The sequence below is a fragment of the Echinops telfairi genome, unplaced genomic scaffold (assembly GCF_000313985.2).
Source record: "Echinops telfairi isolate 266 unplaced genomic scaffold, ASM31398v2 ScPeMD7_70;HRSCAF=299, whole genome shotgun sequence".
Classification (NCBI taxonomy): domain Eukaryota; kingdom Metazoa; phylum Chordata; class Mammalia; order Afrosoricida; family Tenrecidae; genus Echinops; species Echinops telfairi.
The window spans coordinates 42527590-42543822 of record NW_022103968.1 but is presented as its reverse complement, the minus strand read 5'-3'; the positions used below and the strand labels follow the sequence as shown (position 1 = coordinate 42543822).

At 43.5% G+C, this 16233-nt stretch overlaps 2 protein-coding genes across 3 annotated transcripts in view; one reads left to right on the top strand and one right to left on the bottom strand.

The window, feature by feature from the left end:
• PRKG1 (protein kinase cGMP-dependent 1) overlaps window positions 1-16233 on the bottom strand; it is a 1384334-nt gene that overhangs the window by 586078 nt on the left and 782023 nt on the right. The window lies entirely within an intron of this gene.
• Window positions 1140-4104, top strand: CSTF2T (cleavage stimulation factor subunit 2 tau variant). Its single transcript, XM_045291650.1, has 2 exons — window positions 1140-2827; window positions 2972-4104. The coding sequence occupies exons 1-2, from the start codon at window positions 1177-1179 to the stop codon at window positions 3274-3276; spliced, it is 1956 nt and encodes a 651-aa protein (XP_045147585.1). The 5' UTR covers window positions 1140-1176; the 3' UTR covers window positions 3277-4104.

Below are 16233 nucleotides of genomic sequence, written 5' to 3'. Positions count from 1 at the left end.
GATGAGAAATACAACTTTCCTCTAGTTCCTAAATGTTTCCTCCCCGCTCCCACCACCATGACTCGAATTCTATCTTGCAAGACTGGCTAGACCAGAGGAGGTACACTGGTACAGATAGGAACTGAAAATACAGGGAATCCAGGACGGATGAGCCCTACAGGACCAGTGGTGTGAGTGGCAAAACAGGGAGGGTAAAGGGAGAATGGGTAGGGAAGAGGGAACCGATTACATGGAACTGTGTGTGACCTCCTCCCTGGGGGACAGACAACCGAAAAGTGGGTGAAGGGAGACGTTGGACAGGGCAAGATATGACAAAATACCCATTTATAAACTATCAAGGGCTCATGCGGGAGGGGGGAGCAGGGAGGGTGGGGAAAAATGAGGACCTAATGTCGGGGGTTTAAATGGAGAGAAAATGTTTTGAGAAATGAATGTACAGATGCGCTTTACACAATTGATGTGTGTATGGATTGGGATAACAGTTGCATGGGCCCCTAATAAAATGTTAAATAAAAAAAATTAAATTAAATTAAATTAAAAAACCGAAAAAATAAATAAATAAATAAAGATAATGGCGCTTTCCCACGGATATTTTGAAATACAGAATATGAAGACTCCCGGATGGGGGAGGGAAGAGCCAACAAACGGGATCAGCCCGTTACTGAGCAGTTATGCCCCTCCCCCCCTCCGAGAAACGATTCCGAAATTGAAGGCGCAAATCTCAAATGTGCTTTGCAACGACTGCTTTCAAAGTGTAAGTGTGGAGTTTGATTCTTAAATGTGACGGGATACCCTGCAACAAGGAGAAACGGCTGCCGGTCGAACGGACGGGAAAACGCCCTGACGTCACGGAGGACGGTCTCTCCCGGTTACCCCAGAGCAAGCTCTGCGTCCATCTTCACTGTGGTCAACAAACACCAAGAAGCGGGGCTCCTGGGAAACGACACCCAGTTAGAGTTGGGGATGGAAGGCCGCGTTCCGGCCAGCAGCCAGGCCCGGCGGCGGGAAGACATTCGCTGGAACGCCGACGCGCAGCTTCCGCCGACCGACGGAACGCCTTAATCCCGCGAGACGTTTCCGCACGGAGTTCGAGTGCGGTTTCCGTCGTTTGCCGGAAGTGACTCGCAGGAGCACGACCCGGAGAGGCATCCGCTCTCTGAAGGCGTAGCGTGAATCATGTCGAGTCTGGCGGTGAGAGACCCCGCCATGGATCGATCGCTGCGTTCCGTGTTCGTGGGGAACATTCCGTACGAGGCCACGGAGGAGCAGCTGAAGGACATTTTCTCTGAGGTTGGTTCTGTGGTCAGTTTCCGGCTGGTGTACGACCGAGAGACGGGGAAACCCAAGGGTTATGGCTTCTGCGAGTATCAGGACCAGGAGACGGCGCTTAGTGCCATGCGGAACCTTAACGGGCGGGAGTTCAGCGGGAGAGCGCTGCGGGTGGACAATGCTGCCAGTGAGAAAAACAAGGAGGAGCTGAAGAGTCTAGGGCCTGCCGCGCCCATCGTTGACTCACCCTACGGGGACCCTATCGATCCGGAAGATGCCCCAGAGTCCATCACTAGAGCCGTCGCCAGCCTCCCTCCGGAGCAGATGTTTGAGTTGATGAAGCAGATGAAGCTCTGCGTACAAAACAGTCACCAGGAAGCTCGAAACATGCTTCTGCAGAACCCGCAACTGGCTTATGCACTGTTGCAGGCCCAAGTCGTGATGAGAATTATGGATCCTGAGATTGCGCTGAAAATTCTGCATCGTAAGATCCACGTCACACCTCTTATCCCTGGCAAATCGCAATCTGTCGCTGCTGCTGGGCCTGGCCCTGGTGCTGGGCCTGGCCCTGGCCCTGGACCAGGCCTCTGCCCAGGGCCTAATGTGCTGCTGAACCAGCAGACTCCTCCAGCCGCTCCGCCCCAGCATTTGGCCAGAAGGCCTGTGAAAGACATACCTCCTCTGATGCAGACTCCTATCCAGAGCGGCCTGCCAGCCCCAGGCCCAATCCCAGCGCCTATTCCTGGCCCTGGTCCTGGCTCCTTACCTCCTGGAGGAGGGATGCAGCCTCAAGTTGGAATGCCAGGAGTTGGCCCAGTGCCTTTAGAGCGGGGACAAGTGCAAATGACAGATCCCAGAGCTCCAATACCTCGTGGACCCATGGCTGCAGGTGGCATACCACCTAGAGGACTTTTAGGAGATGCTCCAAATGACCCGCGTGGAGGGACTTTGCTTTCAGTCACCGGAGAAGTCGAGCCTAGAGGTTACCTGGGCCCAGCCCATCAGGGTCCTCCCATGCACCATGCCGGTGGTCATGACAGCCGGGCCCCTTCCTCACATGAGATGCGTGGCGGGCCAATAGCAGACCCCAGAATGCTAATTGGAGAGCCCAGAGGACCCATGATAGATCAAAGGGGACTCCCCATGGATGGCAGAGGTGGCAGAGACTCTCGAGGGATGGAGACTCGAGTCATGGAAACCGAGGTCCTAGAAGCACGAGTCATGGAGAGAAGAGGAATGGAGACCTGCACAATGGAAACGAGAGGAATGGATGCAAGAGGAATGGAGATACGGGGCCCTGGCCCCAGTCCTAGAGGCCCAATGACCAGTGGACTGCCCGGGCCTGGTCCCATTAATATGGGGGCAGGTGTGCCTCAGGGCCCTAGACAGGTCCCAAACATTCCAGGGGTAGGAAATCCTGGAGCAGGAATGCAAGGAGGAGGCATGCAGGGAGCAGGAATGCAAGGAGGAGGCTTGCAGGGAGCAGGCATGCAGGGAGCAGGCATGCAGGGGGCAGGCATGCAGGGAGCAGGAATGCAGGGAGCAGGAATGCAAGGAGGCATGCAGGGAGCAGGCATGCAAGGTGGAGGCATGCAGGGAGCAGGCATGCAAGGTGGAGGCATGCAGGGAGCAGGCATGCAAGGTGGAGGCATGCAGGGAGCAGGAATGCAAGGAGGCATGCAGGGAGCAGGCATGCAGGGAGCAGGCATGCAGGGAGCAGGCATGCAGGGGGCAGGCATGCAGGGAGCAGGCATGCAGGGGGCAGGCATGCAGGGAGCAGGCATGCAGGGGGCAGGCATGCAAGGAGGAGGCAAACAAGGTGGAGGCCAACCCAGCAGTTTTAGCCCTGGGCAGAGTCAAGTAACTCCACAGGATCAAGAAAAAGCAGCTTTGATCATGCAGGTTCTTCAACTGACTGCAGATCAGATTGCCATGCTGCCCCCCGAGCAAAGGCAGAGTATTCTCATCTTAAAGGAGCAAATCCAGAAATCCACTGGAGCTACTTGACTTTAGAAAATAACTTGTCAGTAGTCTCAGATCATTTTGTAGCATCAGGTGTGGGCGTCAACAGCTGCCTTGTGTATACCCACACTGAAATGATAAAATTTTCTCCCTAGAGACTAATATGATCTTCTGTCTTTTTCTTTCTACTTTGCTTATTAAAATTTAACTGAGGGATAAGAGGGTGAGGGGACAATTTTGTTCACTTTAAGTCAACATAAATATACAAAAACAACAAATAATGTATCCAGTAAGATAAAGAATGTACAGCAGTATAAGAAGAGTCAATATGTTAACTACATTTTACAATATCGGCGAAACTCTAAAAACTACACAAAATACTAACTGGTGGCCTGTTACCGTGTTAATTTGCTAAGATAGTTTAAGATGTTTCTGATTGTGTAGTAAGAGAAAGCCTGGTAGGGCAGTGATTAAAGTGGTAGGCTGTTAACTGAAATGTTAAAGGTTCACATCCTTCAGCCACTCCTTGGGAGAAAGATTTGGCAGTCCGCCTCCATCACATTTGAAAGCCTTGGAAATCCCGTGGGGCAGTTCTACTCTGCCTTGCTATGGAGTCAGATCAACCTGATAACAAAGGGTGTGACTTTTTGGTTATAAAGAAACCTCAAAATTATAAGCTATGTAATTTTTTTTGGTAAACTGTTCTAGAATTTGAATTTCTATGTTGGGGGTAATTGCTATATTAGGTTAAATGGTTTAGTGCTATTATTTTGAAATGTTACTGTTAACAGGTTAACTAAACGTGTGGTATCAATATTGTCTTTTTTCTAAAGTGATGTAACCTGAAACATGAATAAATGCACTAGTTTGAAACCGCTTCATTTATTCTGCCCATCAGAGATTCACAGTCCCATGGTGGCCCTAAGAAATGACTAAGAAATAAGGTACCTAAGAAAAAAGGTAGTTTTAACCAGTTTACTTTGTTAGGTGTGCCCTGATTTCTCATTACCTTCCCATTTCTCAGGAGACTGAGCCCTGAATAGAAGTGAGAGTGGTGCTCTCGCGTTCTTCCTAAAGTAGCAGAGAGCAGTGGGTCAGATTTGGATGCAGAGTTGGGCTTTTCATGACAAGTGGAGGTGAAGTTCTCTGGCGTCCGCTAACTAGCTTCCATGCACATGGGCTGCCCCTCTGGCCAGCCAGATTCAAGAGTCAGACACCGGAAGTCTCAACCTCTAATGTGCACTTTGGTTGTCTCCTTTCCTATTCTCACCATTTTTTCACAATTGAGGCCCAAGTAGGTAGAAACAGTTTCTTTGGGGATGTTGAGCCTCAATTAGCCGCTTACTCATTTACCTTACTCTTTTCAAATAATAAAATCATTTTAGTTCTCAAATACCCATGAGATGGTATTTAAAAGTCAATAAAAAGGTAGGCTTTACTACATTCCTTTAGAGCTATCAATTTATTTGTAATCAGGGATGTGGACACAAAGAAATTAAGACAAAAAGAATTAACAGAAACATGAATTCCTAAGTAACATGATCTTTCTTCATAGAAAAAACAGTATCTGGTTGTAGAAGGGGGCGGGGATAAATCAATAACATACAAGGAGATGACAGATTTTTTTTGACTTTGCAAGGTTTTCATATCTTAAATGGGTAATTCACTCTACACAGTTTCTGTTTTCTGCTACCTCTTTTACCTCCCCCACCCTTAGCTTTCCCTTAGGTTCCTTAAACTTCTCCCTGTATGGTTCCATAATTCTACATGTATGGCAGTTCTAGTTAATACTAACTTGGAGTTTTCTTGATTATCTTGAGGTTAGTTTTGTCCTAAAGCTTTCACTGAAAGGCTTTAGCTGAAAACTTAAAATGTTCTGTTTCTTGTTGTAATTAAAACTTTCCATTTTTAATACCAATTGAGTAAAATAAATGCATAATTGAGGCTGACTTTGTTATCTGATATGTGTATTTTTTATGCAAAAATCACAATTTTTTAGAGACAGGACAATCTGATTACATATTACTTTTAAGGAACAAGCTAGTGATACTGCAGGAAGGAAGGGAGACCGCCCTTCTTTTTACTAGATCTGTCATCTAGGAAGTGCTACCAATTACTCTAGGCACGTGGTGATAACTTGGAGATGATGGTTCCTTCTCTTAGTGTTCCCCACAGAGAGGACTCGGTTCCCAAAGCACTTTATGTGCATCTTTGTTTCTGACAGCATGTGATAGCTCAGTGCACTGTGTTTACTTTTCTTGACTCCCTGCCTCTGCTTTCACTTCTGAGAGACCAGGCCCATTTGTAAACCTCTTAGCCTTACCCAAACACCTTAAGGTCCTGAGTAAATACGCAGGCAGGGTCAAGCATATAGGGCTGGGAGACACATACGTCAATTGGCATGCTATAGTTCCTGAAGGCAATATCCTACAGAACACAAGGGAGAGTAACAGCTGGGGTCTTAAAAGCTTTGTAAGCAGCCATCTGCAATGTAACCATTGGTTTCCCCTATGGAGCAAAGAAAAGTGAAAATCAAAGACTCAAGGACAAAGGGTCAGTGAACCTCAAGTCTCCACTAGCCTGAGACTAGACGAACATGAAAGTGGCCGAGCTGATCAGGATCCCAATAGAAGGGCCTGGGTACGGGGAGAAAATGTTGGAAGACATTCCAAATCATTAAAAAAGTGCAGTTTTTAATTTAATTTTTAAATCGTAGATAAAAGACAATGCCTTCAAACCTGAAATGAGCTCCCCCACCAGGGATCCCTTTTCTGCTAAACAATAGACAGACCTATAAAATGAACAATAGCATTCCTGAAAAATGTATTCTTCAAAAGAAGAAACCATAAGGGATTAAAAGGGCGACATTTTCCCAAAAGCAGAGCTTGGAAGGCAGGAAAGGAGAACCATGGGGAAACCCTGGGAAGAAAGGGAAACCTGCTGTCACAATGAAGGGATTGACACTAATATCAGTAAACCTGGAAATGGTCCGATGGCACAGTATCTGTTCTGAAAACATCCATCCACACCACACCAGCATGTTTAAAACAAAACCTTAATGAATTTAATGGTTTTACATATGTGCCCAATGCAAGATGGCATTTAAAATATGATACCTTTAACTTAATAATGTCATTGCTTTAAAAAGTGGTTTATTTTCAAAACCCCACTATCATCCAGTTGGCTCCGTTTCATAGCTACCCTATATAGGGTTTCGCAGGCTGAAATCCTTACTAGAGCACAGTCTCATCTTTCTCTTATGGAGTGGATGGTAGATTTGAACCTCTGAAGTTTCTGTTAGCAGCCCAGTCTAGCCCACAGTGCCAAGGGTTAGCTTGGTATATTAATGTTCATGAAATCCTTTAATATTCTGTATCTAAACTATTCCTCTTCTTCACACTGTTAAACTAATGTACTGACACAAGTAAGGAAAATTAAAAACATTGTCAGACATTGGGGAACTCATTGTCATTTCTACCAATAGAATACATTTCTAAACGGGGCTGCAAACGGAAACCACCTGTTGCTCTGAGGGTAAAATATGATGCTTTCTGCTCCCACAAAGATTGATAGCCTTGAAAGCCCACAGGGGCAGTTTGACGCTGCACTATATGGTCTCTATTAGTTAGAATTGGCTTGCTAGCAATGAGTTTATATATATATATATTATAATATATATAATAATATAATATATAATAATATTATAATATATAATATATAAAATAATATATAATATATATATATCCAAAATGATTTCATCTGTTTATATTTGTCAGTCATCATTGGGGGTGGGGGGGGGAGGATCTCATCTATTTCAAATAACAGGAATAACAATGTTGAAATGTCTAGAATCACCACTTAACCTTCCTCAATTTTACCAAAGATTCATCTTGTATAAACTTTAAATGTCTTTGGAAAACCCACTACTGTCAAGTGGATCGCGACGCCTGGTGTCCTCTGGCACAGCAGAGAATTGCCCTGTACTGTTTCCAAGTTGTGTGCATCTTTACAGAGGCAAACAGGAAAACGAACCCCAAACAGGAGCCTGTCGGCCAGTAGAGGCTCCAGAAGTGTTTTCTTTGACCAGCCCAAAGTTGTCCTCTTTTAAAAAAAATTTGGTGTGCAGTCTATTCTCCATAGTTGCCACAGGCTCATACCCTACCTCTAAGCTCTTACAGTGGGCACGGTTCACACAATTCCCTGCCAGCTCATGTAATACCTGTAAGTCCTCCTTAAATTCCATTGACATTTTTAGTGTCCAGCAAAGTGGGCAGTCCAAAGCTATCCATGGCTCAAAGGGAGGAAGACAAGGCTCTGTACTCAGGTAAAGATTTACATTCTCATAAACCCTGTACAGGGTTGTGATGAGTCAATCAATTGGATGACAAGGTGTTGTATATTTGGTTTAGATACATGTCAAGGGGCAGGGGAGGGTGGATGCCTTGTTCAGCAACTGGGTCACAAGTATATTTCTACAAACAAAACCAAATATATAAAAACAACATTAATAAAGCATGGTGCATTTTTATTTAAAGCCTTTTCAAGGCAAACTCATCCAATCAGTCCATTTGGCCCACACAAATAATGTATTTTGCAACAAATATTAGCAAAAAGTACCTCCATTTCCCTGCTCAATTCCACCATCGATTTACATACTATGGTGTGTGTGACATATATGTTTTGTTATTGTCCCTTGGCAGACAGTCTATTCTGACTGCGGGCAGAGTAGGAATGCTCCACCAGGTGTTCAACGCGGTGTACTCTCGGGCACCGCCAGGCTTTTTTCTCCAGAAGATACAGGATGGGTTAGAATCGCTACCTTTTGGACTTAACCATTTGTACCATCCAGGGCCTCCTGCTCTGGTTTTAGTATCAAAATATTTTTTTTTCCTCTTTAAATGCATTCACCTAGATTATGTTCCAGGGATGCTGTCTCATTGTACTGCGTAGGCTGAATAACTTGAGAAAGCCCGTTGGGAGAAATTTGCAGATAAATCGAAGGGAGCTAGAAATAGGTAATCATAGACAGTGCATTAGGAAGGTGGCTCATTCCAGAAAGAAGACAAGGGGCACTATTGAAAGAAAAGCCCATGGTTCGCCATAAAACACGACACAACAAAGCCAAGACCAAACTACAGAGCAAATAACAAGCATTGACATATTTCATGTTGGCCTAAATTTACTGTATTTTGGATGTCCTTTAGAAAACAAAAACATGAGTCTCTACTTAATCGACTTTGACTGATCCAATAACTAAACCTTTACTTCTGACCTTTAGCCAGACAGGAGAATAAAAATCCCAAATACCAATCCCAGTGCCATCCTGTTCATTCCAACTGAGGGAAACCCTATAGGACAGGGTTTCCCGTCCTATAAACTGTCTCTGTGGGTTTCCGAGTCTGTAGTTCTGGGACTAGAAAGCCTTGTCTGTCTCCTGTGGGGCAGCTGGTGGGTTCAAACTGCTGACCTTGCCATTACCAGCCCAGTGCATCACCACTCTGGGGCCTTTATCACCCTTTAAATGTATCTTTTGAGTTTATTCATTTCCTGTTGCCCTCATTACAATGTAAGCTCTGTCTTTGTCCATCACTGAATATCCAACACTTCTCAGAGTACCTGACCCAGAGTTCTGAAGTAATTGCTAAATGAACGGAAGTCTGGATGTTTCTCAACAATGTTGTGGTTCTACTTCAGATTCTTTTTTTCCCTCCTTTGTGCTTTTACACAGTATCTATTTTCGCTTTACCTTTCACTCCTGCTCCACTTCTCTCATTTGTACTGTAGCTCTCTGAAATCCATGCGGCACCAGAGGCCATGGCCCTTCGCAGGGTAATCTGACAATCCCTCTGCAGCTGCTCTGGCATGTTAGTGTCGCAGGGGACCCCCCTCTCCCCTTCGTTTTCATGCCTTTCTTGCTGTTTCCTGCAGTTTCCCCTACATTCTTTCTGTCAACCTGTTAGCATTCATTTTTTGTCATTCTCTTTGCATTCATTACCTCTCCCCGAGAGCAAATTTTTCTTCCTTCCTTCCACTTGAATCATTTTTAGGTAAACCATGTTTATAACTCCAAACAGAATGTCTCTGAAAACTCGAGTGCTGTTTGTTTGTTTTCTTTTCACTTTATCGTGAACATGTGACAATATAATAATCGAGCAAGCAAACCCTCTGGTTCCTCCCCATCATTTTTCTCAGGACACTGTATAAACAAATATAAACCCATAGAACTGCTCCTATGGGCTTCTGAGGCTGTAAATCTTTACAAGATAAGAAAGCCAAGTCTTTCTCCTGAGGAGTGGCTGTGGTTTTGAAATGATAATCTTGCTGTTAGTGGCCCAATACATAATCCGTTATGCCACCCCGGCACCATTTTTGACTGGATGACAGTAAATTTTAGGATCAGTATTATGATTATGTTTGCTTTTGTGGTACTGTCAGGCGTCCTGTTGGTGTAGTGGGTTAGCAGTAGGATGTGCTGGAAACAGATGACTGTGAACATGTGCAGACTTGGAAACCTACGGGAGCAAGTCCTCTACAAGGTCACTTTTGCTACAGTTGACTCAGTGACAGGGCATTTTTGTGGGTGGTGGTGGTGGTGGTGCTATGGATTAGGCACTGGGTTTCTTACTGGGAGAAAGATGAAGCAGAGGCTCTTGAAAGATTTACAGTCTCAAACTCTGGAAGAAAAATTCCCAACTTTATTTAGCATATAACCCCCCTTTCAGAAAAAGAAAAAAAATTACTCAATGTTTCTCTGGCAATGAAAAACTTTTGGACGATTGCCCATAACCCAAGACCAAGTGTAGTCATGTGCTAATGCAGCCCACTTTGGGAAACACTTCAGCACTCAGGGTCACAAGGCGTGGGAATCACCAATGGCTTTGCTTGCTTGTTTGTTTGTTTTGGCTTTCCACTGATTCTCATGCAGATCATTTTCTAAAACAGAACAATGCTCAGGGAGAACATTTTTTATTAGATAAGCTAAATTGTTGTTTAATTTAAAGATGACTTAATGACATATTGGTGGTTCAGTATTTAAATGCTGTTTCCCATCCTCCCCAAGCATTAGATTCAGGAATTCCTTCAACTTAACATTGTTCACCATTATTACAGAAATCTCTGAATTTTCTTGCAGGCACTTTTCAGCTAATGGTGAAAAGAATCTCCGAAGCCATGTAATCTGAGGTTTGGTCTGCCATCTCCCTTCCATCTCCACAAAGTTTACACAGGAACGACACCTACATGCCTTTCCAGCCTGGGCCTCCCCACCTCTCGGTGATGCTGTGTGCTCCTGAAAGGGGGATATCCTTTGGATGGTTGCTAGTGAGACTGTGAGCCCAGAGCACCTGGGAGCCTGTTAGAAAGGCAGAATCCCAGCCTCTGTTCCAGACCAGAGTAAATAGAATTAGCATTTTAACAAGATCCCCAAGTGATTCACATGCAAATCAAAGCATGACACAGCATCATATTAAACTGATTCTCAAAGAAAGAAATTCTAAAGCAAAAAAATGGACTGTAAAATTGATCCAGTAAATTGAAGATATTTTTTACTTATTCAAATAGCTTCCTCCCCTGTATTGGCACAGAAGAACAGGAATCATTGACATTTCCTAAACAGGTTCAGGAAAAGGAGGGGAACCACCTCTTCTATGAGAAGTCCTATTAAACAAATGAGCGGGGAGGGAGGGGAAAAATGAGGACCTAATGTCGGGGGTTTAAATGGAGAGAAAATGTTTTGAGAAACGATGTACAAATGCGCTTTACACAATTGATGTGTGTATGGATTGGGATAACAGTTGTATGAGCCCCTAATAAAATGATTAAAAAAAACAAAAAACAGAAAAAAACAAAAACAAAAACAAATGAGCACACAAAAATAGCCTGTTCCTTCGCTCACAATTTAGCAAACATTGAATTTAATGGGAAACCTAACATGAAGTAATACCAGCATTGAAATGACCCCTGCTTTGGGGAGTCACTTGTCTTTGCCCTTAGTCTATGTGTGTGATGATTTTTCCCCCCTCAGGGGTAGAGGGGAGCAATATCCAATGGAGAATAATAATATACTTTTATTCATTCTATATTATCACCAGAAACATGACATGTCAAAAATTGTTTCAGCCAAGCTGTGACTTCAGTGACCCACTGGAATGAATGCCGCCTTTCACAAAGTTCTCTCAAAAAACCTGAATTGATCTCCAATCCTGCAAGTCTCACCGTCTTCCTGGTAAAACATCCTATCCAGACTGGAAGGCTGACTTCACACGTTAGAGGACTACACTTCCAGTTAGAAGGGTCTCTCTTGATGGCCTCACTATTTTCTAACAGACTCTCATAGACAAGTCATTTGGACAACGGAAGGCAAATCTGTAACCTCGAACACGGCATACTGGTGATTCAGGAAGAACACGCTCTCAACAGACTTCAACTGCTGACTGTAAGATGTTGTGTAAAACTCTCTGCCTAGACTTTGCTTTGTTTGTTTATTTTCAGTTAATTTATTGGAAATGGAGTCAAAAGTGTGTGCTGCAATTGGTTTCTTTAAAGTTTGTCTTTGAACCGGATCATAATTAAGAGTATACATGAGCCAACTTAACATTTGTAAATTAAGCAAAGTAGAAGATTTGTGTGAGTGTGTGTGTGTGTGTGTGTGTGTGTGCGTGTTTTCTCTCAGGGATTACATTGGTTTTAAGTAGTTGATCTGAGGACATTCCTAGAAAATCAATTAAATTCCAATTAAGGGCCTCTCAGGGATGACATTGGAACATCACTGAGTGTCCGTGAAGATGACCTTGCTACACAGGGACCACGTGTCCAGCCTACTTGTTCTTTTTCTAATCTGGGGCTTGGTTTGCTCAGATGAGAAACAAAATTTGCTTCATTAGAATACTTCACGCATTGGAAGTGAGATGATATCTAGGAGTTGGGTTGATGGGGTTTTGTTATCAATGTTCCCAGGAAAACACCTTTCAGAGATGTCCCTTTGGTTAGTGTCTCTGCTATGGGGCATGCAAACTAGAGGAGCCTCTAGCAGTCAGAATCTTTGCTTCAATGGCACAGCACCGGCCCTCTTCAGAAATTAGAGCTGGGTTATTCTGGATAAAAAAGGAAAAGGCTGTTGTGAATTTCTTGTCCATTCTCTCATTCACCTAGGACTACTCAGAAGGGTGGTATGTATCGAAGAGCTGAAAGCCAGTGCCACCAGTCCCGGGGGAACGGTGAAACTATCTATCAGGGCCAAGATTGTGACCAAACAGTACAAACAACCAGGTCTGCAAAATGATATTTCAGGACAAATTCATTCTTCAAATGATGGCAAAAGGATTAGGGAACTGAAAGGTTCTCCCCCCCCCCCCATAATAGGCCCAAGAAAACCACAGACCTGTTCTGCATACATGCTCAGATGACCTCTCTAAGCAGATGTTCTCAATCCTCCTTTGCTTACACCCAGTTTATCTTCTGAGTCTTGCCTGCTACACCACAAAAGGGCTCTCTCTTTCATTTGTATAAGAAAATGAAAAATGCATGTATAATGAAGTGATGGCCACAAAGTATAATCACATGAAATTAATATTTTTACTTAAAACGCATTTTTTCTTATACAGTGATCAAATCTGCTGAGTTGATGACAGAAGTTCACAATACTGGAATTATGGAGTCATTAGGAGGCGTGACGCTGGCTTTGGAGAAAGGTGGTAGCAACAATGCTCTTTCAAATTTTCTAAAATGAACAGAAAACTAATAGATATGCCAGCTGTAAGTGTGTCTTAGGTCATGGATCATACATAAAGGTCTAACGAGAAGTAACCAAAAGGCAGGCATCTTACATACATCATTTCCGGTTTCACTTAACTTTAGATGCGTTATGAATAAATATTCTTAGGGAGTTAGTTATTTTTCCCTAGTTATTCATCGGATAAGATACGGAGGCATGCTTGAACCCTTGTACCTCTAACTGCTAATCCACGTTCCATCAGTCTTCGCTAAGGAGGAGACTGTGAAGTGGTGGAGCGGCTTCTATTTCGGGGATAGATGTGGACATCAGGCATCTTTGTTACTGAGGAAGGCCACCATTGGATTAGAAGAGGTGATATTAGAGAAGCAGTGAAAGGTTTGTGAAGTCCATTTCTTGCCTTTTGCTTTGTTGAATTTGCTTGGCTTTATTTTTTTGGATTTGCTTTGCAAAAATATAAAACCTGGGCTTGTGGGGCATCTAGGCAATAAAAAGCTGGATTCGGGATGGAATTTGTCATTTGAGTGTGTGATCATTAAAATTGAATGTCAACTTGGATGTACGACGATTTTCTGTGGTTTGGCAGTTACGAGGCAGTCATACCTCATGGTGAGATCTGACATGATGTAAAACCCCTGTGCTGAGAGCTGCTGTGAGCAGCTCATCAGTTGAAAGGGAGTTTCCTCAGTGGTGTGGCTTGCTTCCAATATGTACTGAAGTCCTGGCAAAGCTCCCTGGCTTTTTGCTTAATCTGGTTTGTAATCATCTGACCTCCCTTTCTTTGGATTTGAGCCAGTTCCCTGCTGATCTTGTGATTTATATGAGTCTAAAGACCAGCAGCCTGCCGTCTGACCTGCTAATCTTGGGGTTTGTGGTAGTTACATAATCTGGTGTCAGCCCGAGACTATTAAGAGTGAAGGGGTTGAGTTTAGCTTCTCAAATCAGGTCACAGCTTGATGACCTCATACTCTCTCCTTTTTTCCCTGTGAGACATTCCTGTTGGCAAGACCCATGGAACCACACTGTTGGAGCCAGAGCCCTGGAGCTGGAGGAGCCGTGTGGAGACCCCTGCCAGTGCTGAGATGCTTCCACCACCACTGGATCCACAACAATTTCCACATACTGGCATGCGATCTTCCTGTATTTGGCATCATTGCATGTACTGTGGGAGTTTCAAGAAGAATTTTTAGACTGGTATCGGATACATGGTCTAATATAGGGCCTACAAACTTGATCGCACTGGGCTGGAATGTTTTCTCAATATACAATTGCTCTTTTATATAAAGCTCTTTCTTATACACATATGAGTGTCCATGAATTTGTTTCTGTAGTCAACCTGGGCTAACTCATGGGTTGTTAGACCCTGGGTAGCTTGGGCCAGAAAAGTCTCTAAGTCTGATCCGAGAACCCACCCTAAGTCAAGGAGTATATTTAGTTTATATAAATAACAAAGATTACTTATAAGAAATCTATACAATTACATAATCTCTTCTGCTTGATTTTAATCAGCCTTTAAGATAAAGAATCCTATGATCTAATTTTTCCTGATCTCACTTTTAACATATTCTAGTGAGGTAAAATTTGAAACCATGAAATTCATCCGTTCCAAGTATACCTACAGTGTTCCCATAGAAAAACACAGAGGTTTTAGTATCTATTCCTAGCATCTTCACCGTCGCGATCGTCTCAGCTCAGAACAGAGTCATCATCTCAGGAAGATACCTGGAACTCTCGCACTCACTGCGCAGCCTCACACCAGCCCTGGTTGATGTTGTGGGCCGTTGAGTCAAATTGGAGTCAAAGCAACTCTGTATAGAAAACAACTGCCTTTGCTGAAATTTTTATGGAAGTAGGCTGTCACTTAGTTTGCCTAAGGAGCAGTTGGTAGGTTTGAACCACCGGCCTTTTGCTTAGCAGGGCTCCTAGACAATCACCAATCTGTTCGATGTCTCTAGACTTCCTTGTACTAAATAGAATCACACAATCTATGGCCTTTTTGACAAGTTCTTTAACTTAGCATAAAACTTTCAAGATTCATTCATGTAGTAGCATGTATCAATAGTTCATTCTTCTTTATTGTCAAATGATATGTATGGTTCCATACTCAACATTATGTTTAATGATATGAAAACTGCTAAAAAAATTTCAAAGTGATTTACCATTTTACATTCACCAATGAGAGTTTTGCTTTCTTTAAATCTGGGGGCAACTTATTACTGCCCTGTTAATCCTAACCCATCCTTGTACATGTAACCTAGTATCTTATTGTTTGATATTTATATCCTAGATATTTAATGATGTTCACCATTTTTCTTTTTTTTTTTTTTTGCCCATTTGGGCATATTTTCTTAAAAAGAAATTTCATCCCCTGTCATCTATTTTCAATGAGTAATAATGAAATACACTAAAACCCAAACTCTCTGCTATTGAGTCGATGCTGATTCACAGGGACCCTATAGGACAAAGTAGAACTGCCCCCGTGGGTTTCCGAGACTGTAACTCTTTACAGGAGTAGAAAGCCTCCTCTTGCAGATAGCAGCCCAACAAATAACACGATGCCAACTGGGCTATTGCTGGAACCATAATTAGACTAGAGAATCCCCTAAAATGTGAAAGAAATGAGTTCTTTTGTGATTTAAGAACTATCCTGAAATAGGAGTAGTTGAATTGCTGGGGTCTGTATGAAGGTACATATATATCAAATGGAATCATTTTTATTGTTTATAGTCATGAAAAAAAATGTGTTGAAATGGAAAGGGCCAGGTGATATCTTCCCAGGGAAGCTCTACCATGTTTATGATTAAGAACTTTGATCTCTGCCTGTGTTCAAATCCAGGCTCCAAAACTTCTTACCCATATGTGATAGGTAGGCTTACTGTGTCAACCTGGCCAATAGGAACATGTGAGATTAATCAGGTTGCAGTTTGATTGGAGGGCAAAGAGATAAATGGCTCAGCAAAGCCATCCCTCACTCTCTTGCTCTCTGGTGATAGGACCAGTGTGCGGCTGCTTTAGCTAGTTCTCTGCCTAAACATGTGAGCTACACTACCTGTGGGACAGCCAACCTGTGGATCATGTCCCTAGAGCATGAGGTTCCTTCGAGACCTGCTTTGCCATGTTGCTGGTGTATACATCCCTGGAGCTTGAAGCTGGTGGATCCTGTCCTCTTGCATTGCTTGAGTTCGCTATCCCATCTGGGCCTGCTTTGCTACACTCCAGAGTTACTGACAGTTGGTGTTGTTTGCTGCCTGCAGGCAGACTCTGCCTGCAGG